Consider the following 17,332-nt stretch of genomic DNA (forward strand, 5'->3'; position numbering starts at 1 on the left):
CTACAACCTTTTGACAGTGATTGGATTTGGGGCTGAAAGGAGAGGTCAGAGTCCAGGTTTACACCTAGTACCCTGGTGTGAGGGAAGGGACTGGTATCTGTATTATTGATCTTGGTGGAAAAGTCATGGAGGAGTGCCCGAGTGGGGGGAAGAGAGTGAAGATGTGAGTGTGAGAGCATAGGGTAGGAGAAGAGGGTGACCGTAGTAATTTTGAGGGAACAGGATCCAGGGGACAATTGGTTAGGTGGGTTGGTGGTTAGTAACCTCTTTAGGTTCCAAAGAGGAAAGTGTTGCATGTGCTGTTGGACAAGGTATGTTAAATATCTCTACAGTTGAGGTGTCCTCGTGAATTGAATCAGTAATCTTTGTTTTGGACGTGTAGGCCAATTAAGATTTTTGTAGGTCATATTCTCCTAGCTCCGTGAGCTTTCACATCCAGGGTGAGCCATTGAGTCCCATATATATTTATATATATTTGATTAAATACCTCGTATTGGATATATTAAAGCTGTTTGGTAATTGAACAATTTTCCTTTGATATACCTTTAGATTACTTGGCGGTAGAAATTTCCTCAATCTCTGCTGAAGAAGCCCGTGAGGGCGAAACATGTAGGGAGTAACTACATTTACCTAACCAAGTTTGAATCTCAGTTGGTATTCTTAGAATTGAAATTGTTTTTATGTTTCTGTATTTTTTCCTTTCTTGTGTTTTTATCTAAATATAAAATAAAAATTATATAACTTTTAATGTGTGGTATTCATGTCTATGCACCCTGAAAGTCCCATTTTCTCTACTGAATATTTGCATCAGTAATCTTGTTTTCACAAGGGGGCATTTTCACCATGGTGGCAAGTCGAAATTGAATAAACATCATCCAGAACTTCTAGTGTTCACATGCTCACAGTGACCCAGGTGCTCAGCTTGTCTCTAAAGAGATGAAACTGTCCCCAAAAGGTTCTCCCACACTAAAGGGTAAGGTGGTCCCCAGTATGAGTCCTCACAACACTCCCGTCCCTTCTTCAGGGTTACCCTTCCTCCTACACAGGGGGAAGCCCAAGCATCGTCTATAAATCCCGTGTCCTGTATTCTTCTCCCCTCTCCCATGAAGGACTCTTACTTCGTTGGAGAGTAGCCCACCTCTCTAGATGTGCATGAAGGAATTTTTTTTTTCATTTCGGAATAATTTATTCAGTAAATCATTTTATTTCATCGTATTCGTAATGTTGGAATGATTGGTTTTTGGAATTTGTTTCATACAGTGAAGGAAATGCGTATTTGCTCTCCTGCTGATTGTGAATGTTCACCCACTCACAAAGAAATGATCGATCTAAAAATCGAATGTTCGGTGTATTGTAACACTGAGAGAGAGAATAGCAACAACAAATTCAGCAGAAATGCATGTCTAACAAATGATGACTGATCTGCATGTTCATGAGGGAAATAAGGATTTGATCCCCTATCATTCAGCAGGATTTCTGGCAACCAGGAGTCTCTCATAAAGGTAACAAGCTTAGATTAGAAGCAGTCTCTTAAAGGGAGTGCTGCTAATCTTATTGTGTTATCTGTCTAAAAGACACCTGTCCACAGGAGCAATCAAACCATCAGATTCCAAACTCTCCACCATGGCAAAGACCAAAGAGCTGTCCAAGGATGTCAGGGACAAGATTGTAGACCTACACAAGGCTGGACTAGGCTACCAAACTATGGCCAAGCAGCTTGGTGAGAAGGTGACAACAGTTGGTGCAATCATTCACAAATGGAAGAAACACAAAACAAGTGTCAGTCTCCCTAGGTCTGGTGCACCATGCAAGATCTCACCTCATGGAGTGTCAATGATCATAAGAACAGTGAGGAATCATCCCAGAACTACACGTGAGGGTCTTGTCAATGATCTCCAGGCAGCTGGGACCACAGTCACCAAGAAAACAATTGGGAACACACTACGCCGACAAGGACTGAAATCCAGCAGTGCCCGCAAGGTCCCTCTGCTCAAGAAAGCACATGTCCAGGCCCGTCTGAAGTCTGCCACTGAACATCTGAATGATGCAGAGGAGGACTGGTTGGAAGTGTTGTAGTCAGAGGAGACCAAAATCCAGCTCTTTGGCATCAACTTAACTCGCCGTGTTTGGAGGAGGAGGAATGCTGCCTATGACCCCAAGAACACCACCCCAACTGTGAAACATGGTGGTGGAAACATTCTGCTTTGGGGGTGTTTTTCTGCTAAGGGGACAGGACAACTGCATCACATCAAAGAGGCGATGGACAGGGTAATGTACCATCAAATCTTGGGTGAGAACCTTCTTCCCCTCAGCCGGGCATTGAAAATGGGTCGTGGATGGGTGTTCCAGCATGACAATGACCCAAAACACACGGCCAAGTTAACAAAGGAGCGGCTCAAGAAGAAGCACATTAAGGTCCTGGAGTGGCCTAGCCAGTCTCCAGACCTTCATCTGATTGAAAATCTGTGGAGGGAGCTGAAAGTTCGACTTGCCAAATGTCAGCCACCAAACCTTAATGACTTGGAGAGGATCTGCCAAGAGGAGTGGGCCAAAATCCCTCCTGAGATGTGTGCGGACCTGGGGGCCAACTCCAGGAAACGTCTAACCTCTGTGATTGCCAACAAGGGATTTGCCACCAAGTACTAAGTCATGTTTTGTGAAGGGGATCAAATCCTTATTTCCCTGATGAACATACAGATCAGTCATCATTTGTTAGACATGCATTTCTGCTGAATTTGTTGTTGCTATTCTGTCTCTGTGTTACAATACACCGAACATTCGATTGTTAGACCGATCATTTCTTTGTGAGTGGGCGAACATTCAACATCAGCAGGGGAGCAAATACACATTTCCATCACTGTATATTCAGATTTGTTTCATGTATTCGTTATCCGGAATTGATTGGTATTCTTGACTAAAATGAATATTCAGGTCGTTCGTTATGTTGTGCCGTTATTTCGGATGCTTCCAACATGAAAGCGGATCTGCACCCGACCCACCCCATTTTTTTTCCCCCTCCACTGAGATCCTCTCACATCCGACCACAGCTCCATTCAGTGCTGCCATACTCTTTTTGACATCATCGCGAGGCCCTCCAGCTCTTCCTGGTTCAACAGGTAGGTCTCCCGATGACACGCTGATAGGCCTGCCCCCTCTTCTTTTCCTCTATGCCTCCTGGGATATGTCACATGTATATCCCGGGAGGCACGGCGATCAGTGTGCACGTCATTCACCTAAGGCATATGACATGCATGGGGAGGCGGGGTCAGACGGACGAAGGGTAAAAAAAGGCACGATACCTGTTGAGTGGAGGGGGAGGGGTGGAGTGGAAGAGGGTGAAGGTCCGCTTTAACAAAAGGCCCAAATTATTACATCCTGTTATCCCAATAAATTCATTGTTTTTGTCATAATTTATTTCAGATTTGTCAAAATTCGTTACTATTGCTTTCCCCTCTTCATTCTAGCATGAACGCTGCTGCCAGACTCATCCACCTTACTAACCGTTCTGTATCAGCCAGCCCTCTCTGCCAATCCCTCCACTGGCCTCCATTCAGTGTCCTCCACCCCTCTCTGCCAATCCCTCTACTGGCCTCCATTCAGTGTCCTCCACCCCTCTCTGCCAATCCCTCCACTGGCCTCCATTCAGTGTCCTCCACCCCTCTCTGCCAATCCCTAAACTGGCTTCCACTCAGTGTCCTCCACCACTCTCTGCCAATCCCTCCACTCGGCCTCCACTCAGTGTCCTCCACTCCTCTCTGCCAATCCCTCCACTGGCCTCCATTCAGTGTCCTCCACCCCTCTCTGCCAATCCCTCCACTGACTTACATTCAGTGTCCTCCACCCCTCTGCCAATCCCTCCACTGGCCTCCATTCAGTGTCCTCCACCCCTCTCTGCCAAGCCCTCCAGTGGCCTCCATGCAGTGTCCTCCACCCCTCTCTGCCAATCCATCCACTGGCTTCCCATTGCCGAACGAATAAAATTCAAAACATTAACAATAACATATAAAGCCATTTGTAACTCCGCCCCCAATTGCATCACCAATCTTGTCTCCAAATATCACCCAAACCGTCCTCTCCGCTCCTTCCATGACCTCCTGCACTCTAAATCCCTTGTCTCCTCCTCCCATGCTCATCTCCAGGACTTCTCCAGAGCCTCCCCTATCCTCTGGAACTCTCTACCCCAATCTATCCGACTATTGCCTACTCTGCAATCTCTGAAAACCTCTTTCTTCAAGGAAGCCTATCCCGCCTTCAGCTAATAACTGAATCTTCATTAGTCCATCCCCCACAGCTATTACCTTTTGTACCACCAGCCCATCCCTCTTAGATTGTAAGCTCCAAGGATCAGGGCCCTCCTAACCCTCTTGTATTGAACTGTATTGTGTCCCTTTATATTGTAAAGCGCTGAGCAAACTGTTGGCGGCATATATCCTGTGTAATAATAATAATAATTGATAGCTCTTCCTCGATTCCGTGGGGTGGGGCACATGGCCGTTCTTAGTCGGCGGAGCGATTTGTCTGGTTAATTTTCGATACAGAATAACACGGATGAGAAAGGGGTCAAACCAACAAAAAACCATTCAGGGTGCCGCATTCCTATTCTCCACACGAAGGAGCGTACCCACAGACAGGAAGTGATGTAAGGCACAGACAGGATGTGAGGTAGTACAGAGGAAGGAAGTACCGGGTGAGAGGTGACTCGTGAGGAAGTAGAGAGGAGACATTGCTGGAACTGGCAGTAGAGGAGGTATTATATTTTTATATATATATATACGATGATGAATGGTTGAGCTGGGTTTGAGACTACGGAAAAAGGAAACCAATTCATGCCGATGAGCAGATAAAAGTGTTTATAGAGAAAAAAAATATAAAATAGGATTACCTAATATAAATAGGGGGGAGAGCTGGGCTACTTCCCGGCACGTGAGGGTTGGGATTTTTCCATGAAATCTGACAAATTCTCCAACATATCTTGAGATGAAGTCCACGGTGATCCGCACCGATATCGATTGCTGTGTGTCCCCAAAGCCAAGAGCCGAATGTCATCCATAGGACAGAAATGAACCAGTCTTTCTGAAGTCCTCTGCACCAAGGAACTTGTAAATCAAAGAGTTCCATCTGCTAAACCGCTCTATGGATGTACTTTGGGCTTCCAAGGTCCTCTATGCCAAAATCTTATGATTTGGACTCCATCAGCCATGTAGCCACTCCAAGAAACTTGTAGATCCATGAGTTCCATCTGCTAAATCACTCTATGGATGTGCTTTGGGCTTCCAAGGTCCTTTGTGCCAAAATCTCATGACTTGGACTCCATCAGCCATGTAGCCACTCCAAGAAACTTGTAGATCCAAGAGTTCCATCTGCTAAATCACTCTATGGATGTGCTTTGGGCTTCCAAGGTCCTTTGTGCCAAAATCTCATGACTTGGACTCCATCAGCCTCGTAGCCATTCCAACAAACTTGTAGATCCAAGAGTTCCATCCGCTAAATCATTCTATGGATGTACTTTGGGCTTCCAAGGTCCTTTGTGCCAAAATCTCATGACTTGGACTCCATCAGCCATGTAGCCACTCCACGAAACTTGTAGATCCAAGAGTTCCATCGGCTAAATCACTCTATGGATGTATTTTGGGCTTCTAAGGTCCAGACAAATGCCGAAATCTCATGACTTGGACTCCATCAGCCATGTAGCCATTCGTTCTGCAAATCGACTTTATGTCTGTGCCTCTGCAATAATAAAAGCCAATGTTTTTAAATAATGAGGGCAATTTTTTAATTTCAGAGCACTCTGAGATATCAAAACTATGGAGGCAGACCTTATTCGTCCCAATCTAGTGTAGATTAATCTTGGTTTATTGTCTGTCTACAGAGAAGAACATCCTGTAGAGATCACATGACCAATGAGGATGGAGGAGGACCAAAGTCAGATGACCAAGAGGATATTGGACCTCACCCTGGAGATCATCTACCTGCTGACCGGAGAGGTGAGGAGGATTCTGGGAGGTCACATGACATCACTCTCATCTCTATTAATAAAAAACAGACCTGACTGGAGAGGTGAGGAGCATTCTGGGAGGTCACATGACATCACTCTCATCTCTACTAATAAAATAGACCTGACCGGAGAGGTGAGGAGGATTCTGGGAGGTCACATGACATCACTCTCATCTCTCTTAATAAAACAGACCTGACCGGAGAGGTGAGGAGGATTCTGGGAGGTCACATGACATCACTCATCTCTATTAATAAAACAGAGACCTGACCGGAGAGGTGAGAAGGATTCTGGGAGGTCACATGACATCACTCTCATCTCTATTAATAAAACACAGACCTGACCGGAGAGGTGAGGAGGATTCTGGGAGTCTAACATGATGTTCCTATTGGTTCCCCAATACAGAGATTTCCTCTTCTGAAGTCAGGTGATCATATGACCATCACAGTGCCTCCATGTGACTCCCTAAACCCCGAGAGACACAACATGGAGAAGATTCTAGAAGTCACCAAGAAGATGATGGAGCTGCTGACAGGAGAGGTGAGTGGTGCCGGGAATTCTGGGACATTCTCCAGTAACAGACAAGGGATGTGTCTGGATGGTGACTGTATCATTGTGTGTGTCAGGTTCCTATAAGGTGTCAGGGTGTCACTGTCTATTTCTCCATGGAGGAGTGGGAGTATTTAGAAGGACACAAGGACCTCTACAAGGACGTCATGATGGACAATCAGCAGATTGTAAGCAGTTTGAAAAAGGAATTTCAACTGAATGAGAAAATATTGAAGTTGTGTTTGAAGGTCATCTACCTTCTGATTGGAGAGGTGAGGAGGATTATGGGAGCGTTAAATGACATTGCCCTTATCTCTTATACATAGACCTGACCATAAAGGTGAGGCATTGTGGGATTGTAATATTTGTTGACTCACACAGGACCGTGCAGTAGTAATGAAGACGTCAGTTGAACATAAAGCAAGAACTGGATCTCCAAATCTGTCCACACAACTATGCAATAGCCAGAGCCCTATTACCATTCTGTCACCGAGCCATCTGAAACCTCAGATGCTAAATGTCCAGAAGATTCTAGAAGTCACCAAGAAGATGATGGAGCTGCTGACAGGAGAGGTGAGCAGTACCGGGAATTCTGGGATATTCTCCAGTAACAGACAAGGGATGTGTCTAGATGGTGACTGTATCATTGTGTGTGTCAGGTTCCTATAAGGTGTCAGGATGTCACTGTCTATTTCTCCATGGAGGAGTGGGAGTATTTAGAAGGACACAAGGACCTCTACAAGGACGTCATGATGGAAAATCAGCCGCCCCTCACATCACCGGGTAAGAGGAGACTTTATTGGAAAGGAGAGAGCAGTACGGAGGATCCACCTAGATCCCCCATCATCTGATAAACACATAGAAACAATGGATTCAGTCAGTGTGTGTGTTTCCTACAGATGGATCCAGTCATGGGAACCCACCAGAGAGATGTCCCGGTCCTCTGTATTCCTGGGATTCCACACAGGAAGGTCACACCATCCCTCACCATCATCAAGTAGGTGGAATTGAGGGTCCAGCATGAGATATTGAGATAGTTTGCTTTATGTCTTTAGTGGACAAACTTTAAAGATATTATTTTTTGTAATTGTGTTGGATTAGCATGAAAAACAAATGGATATAAAAGTTGAGGTTAAGGAGGAAGAAGAAGAGACGTATATGATGGATTATCAACAGTCTACAGAGGAAGTTGGGATGATGGGGACAGCTAAACAGGAGGAACCTCCCTTACTTATCAGCAAGGGTGAGTAATGAACAAGACATTCAGGGAATGTTGGGGTATAAAGATTGATGGTTGATGATCTGTAGGCCTTCACATCGTCAGATAAAATGATTTTTAGAACCTGTTGTAAAGGAGAGAGCAGTACAGAGGGTCCACCTAGATCCCCCATCTTCTGATAAACACATAGAAACAATGGATTCAGTCAGTGTGTGTGTTTCCTACAGATGGATCCAGTCATGGGAACCCACCAGAGAGATGTCCCCATCCTCTGTATTCCCGGGATTCCACACAGGAAGGTCACACCATCCCTCACCATCATCAGGTAGGTGGGACTGAGATTCTAGAACTGAAGAATGACTCCAAACTTAGTGAGATTTTATCTGTGAATTCTTCTCTTGTCAGCACTCATTTAGAGATTTTATCATCTTGTTGGCTTAGAGTGAAGAGCTGATTTACATGAAAGTTGAGGTTAAAGAGGACGAGGAGGAGACATGTGTGCGGGATGATCAGCCATCTACGGTGACAATTAAAGATAAGGAATCTTCTCGAGATATCCGCACAGGTGGGTAACACAAGAGCCTTTCATGTTTTTAATATGCAGTCCGGCAAGTATACAGGGCAACTAAAGTACACCAAAGATCCATCTCCGTTCCTCATATAACATCATGTTCCCAACAAATGAGGAGGAGATACTGGACACAATATGAAAGGTCCAGCTCCATTCCTCAATATAACGTCACGTTTCCCACAAATAAGGAGGAGATACTGGACACCATATGGAAGGTCCATCTCCATTCCTCAATATAACATCATGTTCCCAACAAATGAGGAGGAGATACTGGACACCATATGGAAGGTCCATCTCCATTCCTCAATATAACATCATGTTCCAAACAAATGAAGAGGAGATACTGGACACCATATGAAAGGTCCATTGCCATTCCTCCATATAACGTCACGTTTCCAACGAATGGCCTACACGTGTAACTCTTGACTGTGAAAGAGGAAATAGTAATTTGCATTTAATACTATTAATTTATTTCCAGCAGATGGATGCCATGTCTGGAACACCTCAGAAGGACATCTTATTTTATCTACTGATTATAACACAGGAGAACGAGGCGGAAAAAAAGGAAGCGGTTACCGTTCCAAACTCCTCAATGGCGAGAAGCCCTTTTGCTGCCCGCAATGTGGAAAATGCTTTGTTTGGAGAGGAGACCTTCTTAGACACCAGAGAAGTCACACGGGCGAGCGCCCTTTTTCGTGTTTAGAGTGCGGAAAATGTTTCACGCAGAAAGCTAATCTCATAGTGCATGAACGGTTTCACACTGGAGTGAGGCCCTATTCTTGCTCGGAGTGTGGGAAATGTTTTACTCGGAAAGGAGATCTTCTTAGACACCAGAGAACTCACACGGGCGAGCGTCCATTTTCCTGTTTGGACTGTGGGAAAAGTTTCACGCAGAAAGCGAGTCTCATTCTGCACGAGCGGCTTCACACCGGAGTGCGGCCATATTCTTGTTCGGAGTGCGGGAAAAGTTTCACTCAAAAAGGAGACCTTCTTACACACCAGAGCAGCCATATGGTCGAGCGTCCCTTTTCATGTGCAGAATGTGAGAAGACGTTCAAGAAGAAATCTGAACTTGTCCTACACCAGAGAGTCCACACCGGGGAGACCTTTGCATGCTCTGTGTGTGGGAAATCATTCACAAAGAAATACAAACTTGTTACACACGAGAGAGTCCACACTGGAGAAAAGCCCTTTCCTTGTTCCGAGTGCGGGAAATGTTTTTCGATTAAAGGGAACCTTAGTAAGCATATGAAGTGCCACACCAGTGAGAAGCCGTTTTCCTGTTCCACATGCGGGAAATGTTTCACCTTTAAAAACAGTTTTATCAGGCATCAGAAAGTCCATTCTGGGGAGAATGCAGGCCCACAAAGTGCAGGAAATGTTGTAGATCAGAAGTCATTACTCCCCTGAGTGCTCCACAGAAGAACCATTTTGATGTTGGGTGTGTGGACATTACTCTTTGTGGAGAGAAGCTCTGGTCCACCACACGGGCGGGTGCCATTTTTCCTTCTTGGAGTGCAGGAAAGGTGTTTGTCAAGTGACTTTGTATATCCTGGGTTCTTTTTGGCCATCCTTTCTCAACTAGAGGGTTGTGAAACCCTAGGTTTCCTACAGGGGCTGCTAAAGGGGCTGCTAAAAGTTCCTTGAAATTTGGCAAACTGACCTCCTAGTTGGGGGTGCCTGGATAGTTCCATGGCCATTGCTACTTGGCAAAGTCAGGGGCATGACACCATTGGTCTTTTTGCCTATTTGTAAGGGGAGCAATACTGTAAAGAACGCTTAGCCCCCCCCCTAACAATGAGGGGGTTCCTAAAGTAGACTTCCAGTTCTCCTCCAGCTGGCGGTCCTCATAATCACCTTAGAATTGGGGAAAAAAAAAAAATTCACAGTCCATGCTACAGGTATGAGGATCCTCCAGACCTTAAAAGTCCTTTGTGGGGCTCGGAGTGGATAAATCTTTACTCTTGTCGGTGGAAATCTCCACCAGTAGTAACCACCACCATAAGCACTGTAGCCTGGGGAAATCCAACACTAGAACACATGCACAGGGCGGAGGTGCACCAGCCTAGTGCGTTGCTGTAGGACTCTTTAATAGTAAAATACATTTTCAGTATACTCACAAAAGAAAAAGATGTAACCATATCCGTGTCCATCACACCATCAGACGCATGTCCACCAAGGGGAACAGCTTACGCGCTTCAAGGGTGATGCCCTCTTCATCAGAGCTCTGGTTAAGAGATTTCTAGATTTTCCACATTTCAAGGACGATGCCCTCTTCATCAGAGCTCTGGTTAAGAGATTTCTAGATTTTCCACATTTCAAGGACGATGCCCTCTTCATCAGAGCTCTGCTGAAGAGGTTTTTTTTAGCATTTTAAGCGTTTTAAGGGTGCTGCCCTCTTCATCAGAGCTTTGATGAAGAGCTTTTTACGCATTTCAAGGGCGATGCCCTCTTTATCAGAGGCCTGTTAAAGAGATTTCTAGCTTTTACATGTTTCAAGGCCCTCTTAATCAGAGCCCTGTTGAAGACATTTCTAGCTTTTACACGTTTCAAGGATGCTGCCCTCTTCATCAGAGCTTCAATGAAGAGCTTTTTAGCTTTTATGCTTTTCAAGGGCAATACTCTCTTCATCATAGCATTAATGAAGAGCTTTCTACTTGTACACATTTCAAGGTTGATGCCCTCTTCATTAGAGCTCTGATATACAGATTTCCAGCTTTTTCATGTTTCAAGGGCGATGCTCTCTTCATCAGAGGTCTGATGAAGAGTTTTTTCTAGCATTTTAAGCTTTTCAAGGGTGCTGCCCTCTTCATTAGAGCTTTGATGAAGAGCTTTTTATGCTTTTCAAGGGCGATGCCCTCTGCATCAGTGCTTCAATGAAGAGCTTTTTAGCTTTTATGCTTTTCAAGTGTGATGCCCTCTTCATCAGATCTCTGATGAAGAAATTTCTAACTCTTACTTGTTTGAAGGGCGATGCCCTCTTCATCAGAGCTCTGATGAAGACATTTTCTAGCTTTTACACGTTTCAAGAGTGATGCCCTCTTCATCAGAGCTCTGATATAGAGATTTCTAGCTTTTACACGTTTCAAGGGCGATGCTCTCTTCATCAGAGGTCTGATGAAGAGTTTTTTTTAGCATTTTAAGCTTTTCAAGGGTGCTTCCCTCTTCATCAGAGCTTTGATGAAGAGCTTTTTATGCTTTTCAAGGGCGATGCCCTCTTTATCAGAGGCCTGATAAAGAGATTTCTAGCTCTTACACGTTTCAAGGGTGATGCCCTCTTCATCAGAGCTTTTTAGCTTTTATGCTTTTCAAGGGTTATGCCCTCTTCATCAGAGCTCTGATGAAGAAATTTCTAACTCTTACTTGTTTGAAGGGTGATGCCCTCTTCATCACAGCTTCAATGAAGAGCTTTTTCCTTGTACACGTTTCAAGGGTGATGCCCTCTTCATCAGAGGTCTGATATAGAGATTTCTAGCTTTTACACGTTTCAAGGGCGATGCTCTCTTCATCAGAGGTCTGTTGAAGAGGTTTTTTTAGCATTTTAAGCTTTTCAAGAGCGATGCTCTCTTCATCAGAGGTCTGATGAAGAGTTTTTTTAGCATTTTAAGCTTTTCAAGGGCGATGCTCTCTTCATCAGAGCTTTGATTAAGAGCTTTTTATGCTTTTCAAAGGCAATATTCTCTTCATCAGAGCTTCAATGAAGAGCTTTTTACTTGTACACATTTCAAGAGTGATGCTCTCTTCATCAGAGCTCTGATATAGTGATTTCTAGCTTTTACATGTTTCAAGGGTGATGCCCTCTTCATCAGAGCTTCGATGAAGAGTTTTTTACTTGTACATATTTCAAGGGTGATGCCCTCTTCATCAGAGCTCTGATGAAGAAATTTCTAGCTCTTGCTTGTTTCAACGGTGCTGCCCTCTTCATCAGTGCTATGTTAAAGAGACATTTCTAGCTCTTACACGTTTCAAGGTCGATGCTTTCTTCATCAGAGCTTTGATGAAGAGCTTTTTAGCTTTTATGCTTTTCAAGGGCAATACTCTCTTCATCAGAGCTTCAATGAAGAGCTTTTTACTTGTACAGGTTTCAAGGGTAATGCCCTTTTCATCATAGCTCTGATGAAGAACTTTCTAGCTCTTACTTGTTTCAAGGGCAATGCCCTCTTCACCAGAGCTCTGATAAAGAGCTTTTTAGCATTTTAAGCATTTGAAGGGTGAATGCCCTCTTTATCAGAGCTCTGATGAAGAGAGCATTGGCCTTGAAATGTGTAAAAGCTAGAAATGTCTTCATCAGAGCTTAGATGAAGAGGGTATCACCCTTGAAAAGCATAAAAATTTCTCCATGAAAGCTCTAATGAAGAGGGCATCACCCTTGAGACGCTAAAAAAGCTGTTAATCAGAGCTCTGATGAAAAAATGTCTAGCTTTTACATATTTCAAGAGCAATACACTCTTCATCAGAGCTCTGATAAAGAGCATTTTAGCATTTACGTGTTTCAAGGGTGGTGCCCTCTTCACCAGAGCTTTGATGATGAGCTTTCTATCTTTTACACATTTCAAGGGCAATGCTCTCTTCATCAGAGGTCTGATGAGATTGCTAGCTTTCACACGTTTCAAGGGCGATGCTCTCTTCATCAGAGCCCTGCTGAGATTTCTAGCTTTTACATGTTTCAAGGGTGATGCCCTCTTCATCAGAGTTTTGTTGAAGAGCTTTTAGGCTTTTCAAGGGCAATGCTCTCTTTATCAGAGCTTCAATGAAGAGCTTTTAACTTGTACATGTTTCAAGGGTGATGCCCTCTTTCATCAAAGTTCTGATGAAGGGGGCATTGCCCTTGAAACGTATAAGCTTCGCCCCTTGGTGGACATGTGCCTGATGGTGTGATTGACATTGATATGCTTATGCATCATTCTCTTTTGTGATTAGATTGAAAACTTGTTTGATCATTAAAGAGTCCTACAGGAATGCACTAGGCTGGTGCACCTCCTTCCTATGCTTGTGTTCTAGCCTTGGAAATATGAATAGATCACGGGGAGAAGCCACGAGATGGCATGAAAATCAAATCCTCTTCCAGACATCAGAATGTTCAAAGGCCTGAGGGACCTTTTCCCTCAAGCACTGATGGAGATGTTCCGAAATCAAAGCTGGGTAGACAGAGTGGTCACACTCGATGAATAAACTTCTTGTGACCATAAACGGTATCATCTGTAGATGAAGATCATTGGTTGACAGCAAGGCAGTTCAGCTCACCATCCACCCGGTGGTCCCCCGGGATGAACTTTGGGCAGGTTCAAAGGAATGGAATATAATATGAGTGGAATTAACCAATGTTTCACTTGTTCTGTTTTGTATCTTTTTTTTTTTATGAATTATGAAGAGATCTGTTACCACATTATTTCTTTATAAGCAGATGTATGCCGGTATTGTTTTTTTTTTCTGTTATTTTAATGGAGAGTTTTTGTTGTGTGGATACTAGTGGGAGGGCTTCTACTTGTCTTATTTAATAAACGGGCACATAAAACCAGAGCAACCAATCAGAAACTGTCTTTCTCAGACAGTAGTATGTGATCACCTGACCATCACACCTACTATGTGGCCAGACGTATGTGGATGCCCCTCCAAATGATGGTGTTCAGGTGTTTCCAGTGAAGGGTACTGGTAATACTACATCATACAAAGACATTTTAGAGAAATGTGTTCTTCCAACCTTCTGGTAACAGTTTGTTGAAGGCCCTTTTCTGTTCCAGTAAGACAAACCCAGCTCCATTAAGACATGGTTTCACCAGTTGGGTTTGGAAGAATTCTGAGGGGCCTAATTGATGTCCTGACCTCAGTCCTGATGTCAAACCTTACGGAACACCTTTGAGATGACTTGGAATGTCGACTGGAAACCAGGTCTTCACATCCAACATCAGTTTCTGACCTGCAACCTCGGTAAAGAGCTTAGAGCACCGTTCAAAGCTGAAGAGGAGTAGCTTTTCTAAATCCACAGCATGCCAGTACACTCATCCAGAAAGTAACACACATGAGGACACCACTCTCCTGAGGTAAGATAGGCAAGGTAGAAGTAAGAAGTAGCCTCAGCCTATATTTCTCTGCAGTCATGTTTCACCCCACCCTCTTCGACCCCTATGGCTAAGCCCCAGCGGCCGGGGGGGGTAGGGCAAAACGCGTCAGTATATGATCTGGCAGAGAAATGTAGGCTGAGGCCGCTTCTTACTTCTACCTTGCATAAGCTGGTCTATTCATTAGTACCTAATCTCGCCAATGGGCACAAATTCCAACAGACACACAACAAAACTTTATGGAAAGCCTTCCGAGAAGAGTAGAGGCTAATATAGCCAAAAAGCAGGAAAAGGGAGATGGGGAATGCTATTCCACACTAATGTCCAGAGAATGAAATATCCAACAAGCTCATATATGTGTGATGGTCAGGCGTTCTTTTGGCCATATACAGTCTATCTTTCATTTGGTTGCTGGGTTTTTTGCTTGACTCATTGTAAAATGTAGGTTCAGGTTAATGACTCGTTGGATGTTGTGACTTTATTCAATAAATATAAGCCCTAAACTTTATAATGAGATTATTTCATTTTTTGTCTATGTTATACAAATTCTTTGGTCTCTGGGAATTAGATGCTTCTAATTCAAGTGTAGGACATACCAAATCCTTAGTAGGAGGAGATAATGGGGCCTTGGAAGATGGAAACATCTTCATTGAAAATATTGGTGGAAGCTGGTGTTGATCAATTTCTGTAGAAATATTTAAGAGGGCGACCATTGGAAGCTGTAAATTATCACCATTGGAGGTTCATTTCACCATTCTGGGTCTTCTCTCCTTAGGTAATTGCTAGCCACTGCCTGATGATCACTGTTAGGGTCTATGAGGTCTCCATTGAGGAATGGACCATACTAAGTCCTTGGTAGGAGGAGATGATGAGACCTTCCAAATGATGGGAACATTTTCCATATTTATTGAACACATTGATGGAATCTGGTGTTGATCCATTCCCTTTTTGTGTAGATAGTGAAAGGGTTGACCACTTTTCATCTGTAAACTATCACAATTAGAGGTTTATTTTGCTACTCTGAGTCTTCTCTCCCTAGAATATTGTTAGCCACTGCCTGGTGATTACTGTTAGGGTCTATGGGGTCTCCATTGAGTAATGAATCATACCAAGTCCTTGGTAGGAGGACATGATGAGACCTTCTCAATGATGGAAACATTTTCCATATTCATTGAAATGATTGGTGGGAACTGGTGTTGATCCATTCCCTTTTTATGTAGATAGTGAAATGGGTTGACCACTTTTCATCTGTAAACTATCACAGAGGTTTACTTCACCACTCTGGGTCTTCTCTCCTTAGAATATTGCTAGCCACTGCCTGGTGATCACTGTTAGGGTCTTTGAGGTCTCCATTGAGAAATGAACCATACCAAGTCCTTGGTAGGAGGAGATGATGAGACCACTTCAATGATGGAAAAATTTTCCATATTCATTGAAACGATTGGTGGGAACTGGTGTTGATCCATTCCCTTTTTATGTAGATAGTGAAGTGGTTGACCACTTTTCATCTGTAAACTATCACAGAGGTTTACTTCACCACTCTGGGTCTTCTCTCCTTAGAATATTGTTAGTCATCGCCTGGTGATCACTGTTAGGGTCTATGAGGAATGGACCATACCAAGTCCTTGGTAGGAGGAGATGATGAGACCTTCCATCTTCAATGGAAAATCTCTGTGGGAGTTGGCATTGATCTATTCCCTTTTTCTGGAGATAGTGAAGGGGTTACTACTTTTCATCTGTATATGAGCATTGTTAGAGGTTTAATTCACCACTCCAGGTCTTCTCTCTTCTTAGATAATTGCTAGCCACTGCCTGGTGACCACTGTGAGGTCTCCATTGAGGAGAACAGCAAATAGAACCAGTTCAGTTGAAGATAAAATGATGTTCCCTGACAAGCGAACTTTAGAAAGCCTAGGATCTCATAAACCTACTTGACAGGCACCCATCCACTACTTCCTGCTTGTGTAGCCACTAGGGCAGGTTAAGCTTTGTCACCCTATTGATGGACGTGAGGTCTTTTTGGTTGGGCGACAGCATGATTGTTCCCATAGTTCTAGTTTAACAACATAAAATTAAAAGCAAATGGTATTGTCCTCTCCCCAACTGTTCCCATCCTCCTCGTCTCCCGAGTCACCTTATTCCTGAAATGGGGATGCCTGTAGTAGACAGCGGCAATGTCAGGATACACATCATACAGTCCACTGTGAGGACTACCCGCCAGGCCCTGACCCCAATGACTCGATAGGGCCCAGTATGGGACTACTGCCTGTAAATCCCCACAAACATTCGACCAACCTGCCCCCATATTTTCTCTAATATGATTATTTCCTATGATGGTTGGCTCCATCTAGTGTCCATAATGCCATATTTTTCTGATTAAGGTATTTAATAAAAAAAAAAAGACTGCATTTGGTCACAAGATGGGGTGGACAAATATTGGAGGAAAATTTGTGCAGGCAGGACGAATGCTTGTGAAATTCGTCCAACAAGTGTTTCAGAAATAGACCCCTTCATGATAGGGTAGCAAGCACTTTAGCAGTCACTCCGGTGATATATGATAATGGCCCATGGAGTCAACTGGTGGTTACAAGAGTTGGAGGTTCAGTGAATTCTTCCCATGGGGACACCTGTTTAGGCAACAACTGTCTGACAATGGGTTTTCCCTCACTTTGGAGAGATCTACTCTTACCTGCTACTTCCTGGAACAAGGATTAATTCCGTTATGGGACACAGACAGCAGAAAAAAACTGACACGCGTTCTAAACATTCCCAAAAGTGGACACCCACCATACCAAAGCAAAAAAATTCCAGATGCAATGCGATCTCTAAGCATATAAGGATCAGAGGTTTATGTTTTACCTACATTTAGTGCTTCCTGGTATAATGAAGACTGCTGACATAGCCAGGACCTCCCAGGTGCCCTCTGGGAAGGCTACATCACC

General features: G+C 43.9%; 1 protein-coding gene across 2 annotated transcripts; it reads left to right on the plus strand.

Moving 5' to 3' along the window:
- Window positions 1-4,688: 4,688 nt before the first annotated feature.
- On the plus strand, window positions 4,689-14,901 carry LOC149440504 (uncharacterized). Of its 2 annotated transcripts, none has more exons than XM_089658544.1 (11): window positions 4,689-4,747; window positions 5,870-5,984; window positions 6,398-6,532; window positions 6,619-6,813; window positions 6,923-7,114; window positions 7,201-7,324; window positions 7,441-7,538; window positions 7,643-7,784; window positions 7,988-8,085; window positions 8,202-8,325; window positions 8,810-14,901. In XM_089658544.1, exons 2-11 carry the CDS (start codon window positions 5,901-5,903, stop codon window positions 9,739-9,741), a joined length of 2,124 nt encoding a protein of 707 aa, XP_089514670.1. In that variant the 5' UTR covers window positions 4,689-4,747; window positions 5,870-5,900; the 3' UTR covers window positions 9,742-14,901. The 2 variants fall into 2 exon arrangements, with proteins under 2 accessions (XP_089514670.1, XP_089514671.1); XM_089658545.1 differs by having other exon boundaries at window positions 8,813-14,901.
- Window positions 14,902-17,332: the final 2,431 nt, after the last annotated feature.

Source organism: Staurois parvus, unplaced genomic scaffold (assembly GCF_062004578.1).
Source record: "Staurois parvus isolate SC_StPar_1 unplaced genomic scaffold, SC_StPar_1.0 ptg001079l, whole genome shotgun sequence".
In the NCBI taxonomy this organism is placed as follows: Eukaryota; Metazoa; Chordata; class Amphibia; order Anura; family Ranidae; genus Staurois; species Staurois parvus.

Excerpts from the sequence above, each read along its gene's own strand:
- LOC149440504 (XM_089658544.1), top strand. The coding sequence starts at position 5,901 with ATGAGGATGGAGGAGGACCAAAGTCAGATGACCAAGAGGATATTGGAC. Across the intron at positions 7,115-7,200 it reads TGGAGCTGCTGACAGGAGAG|GTTCCTATAAGGTGTCAGGA; the intron begins GTGAGCAGTACC and ends TGTGTGTGTCAG. Across the intron at positions 8,086-8,201 it reads CCATCCCTCACCATCATCAG|AGTGAAGAGCTGATTTACAT; the intron begins GTAGGTGGGACT and ends TTGTTGGCTTAG.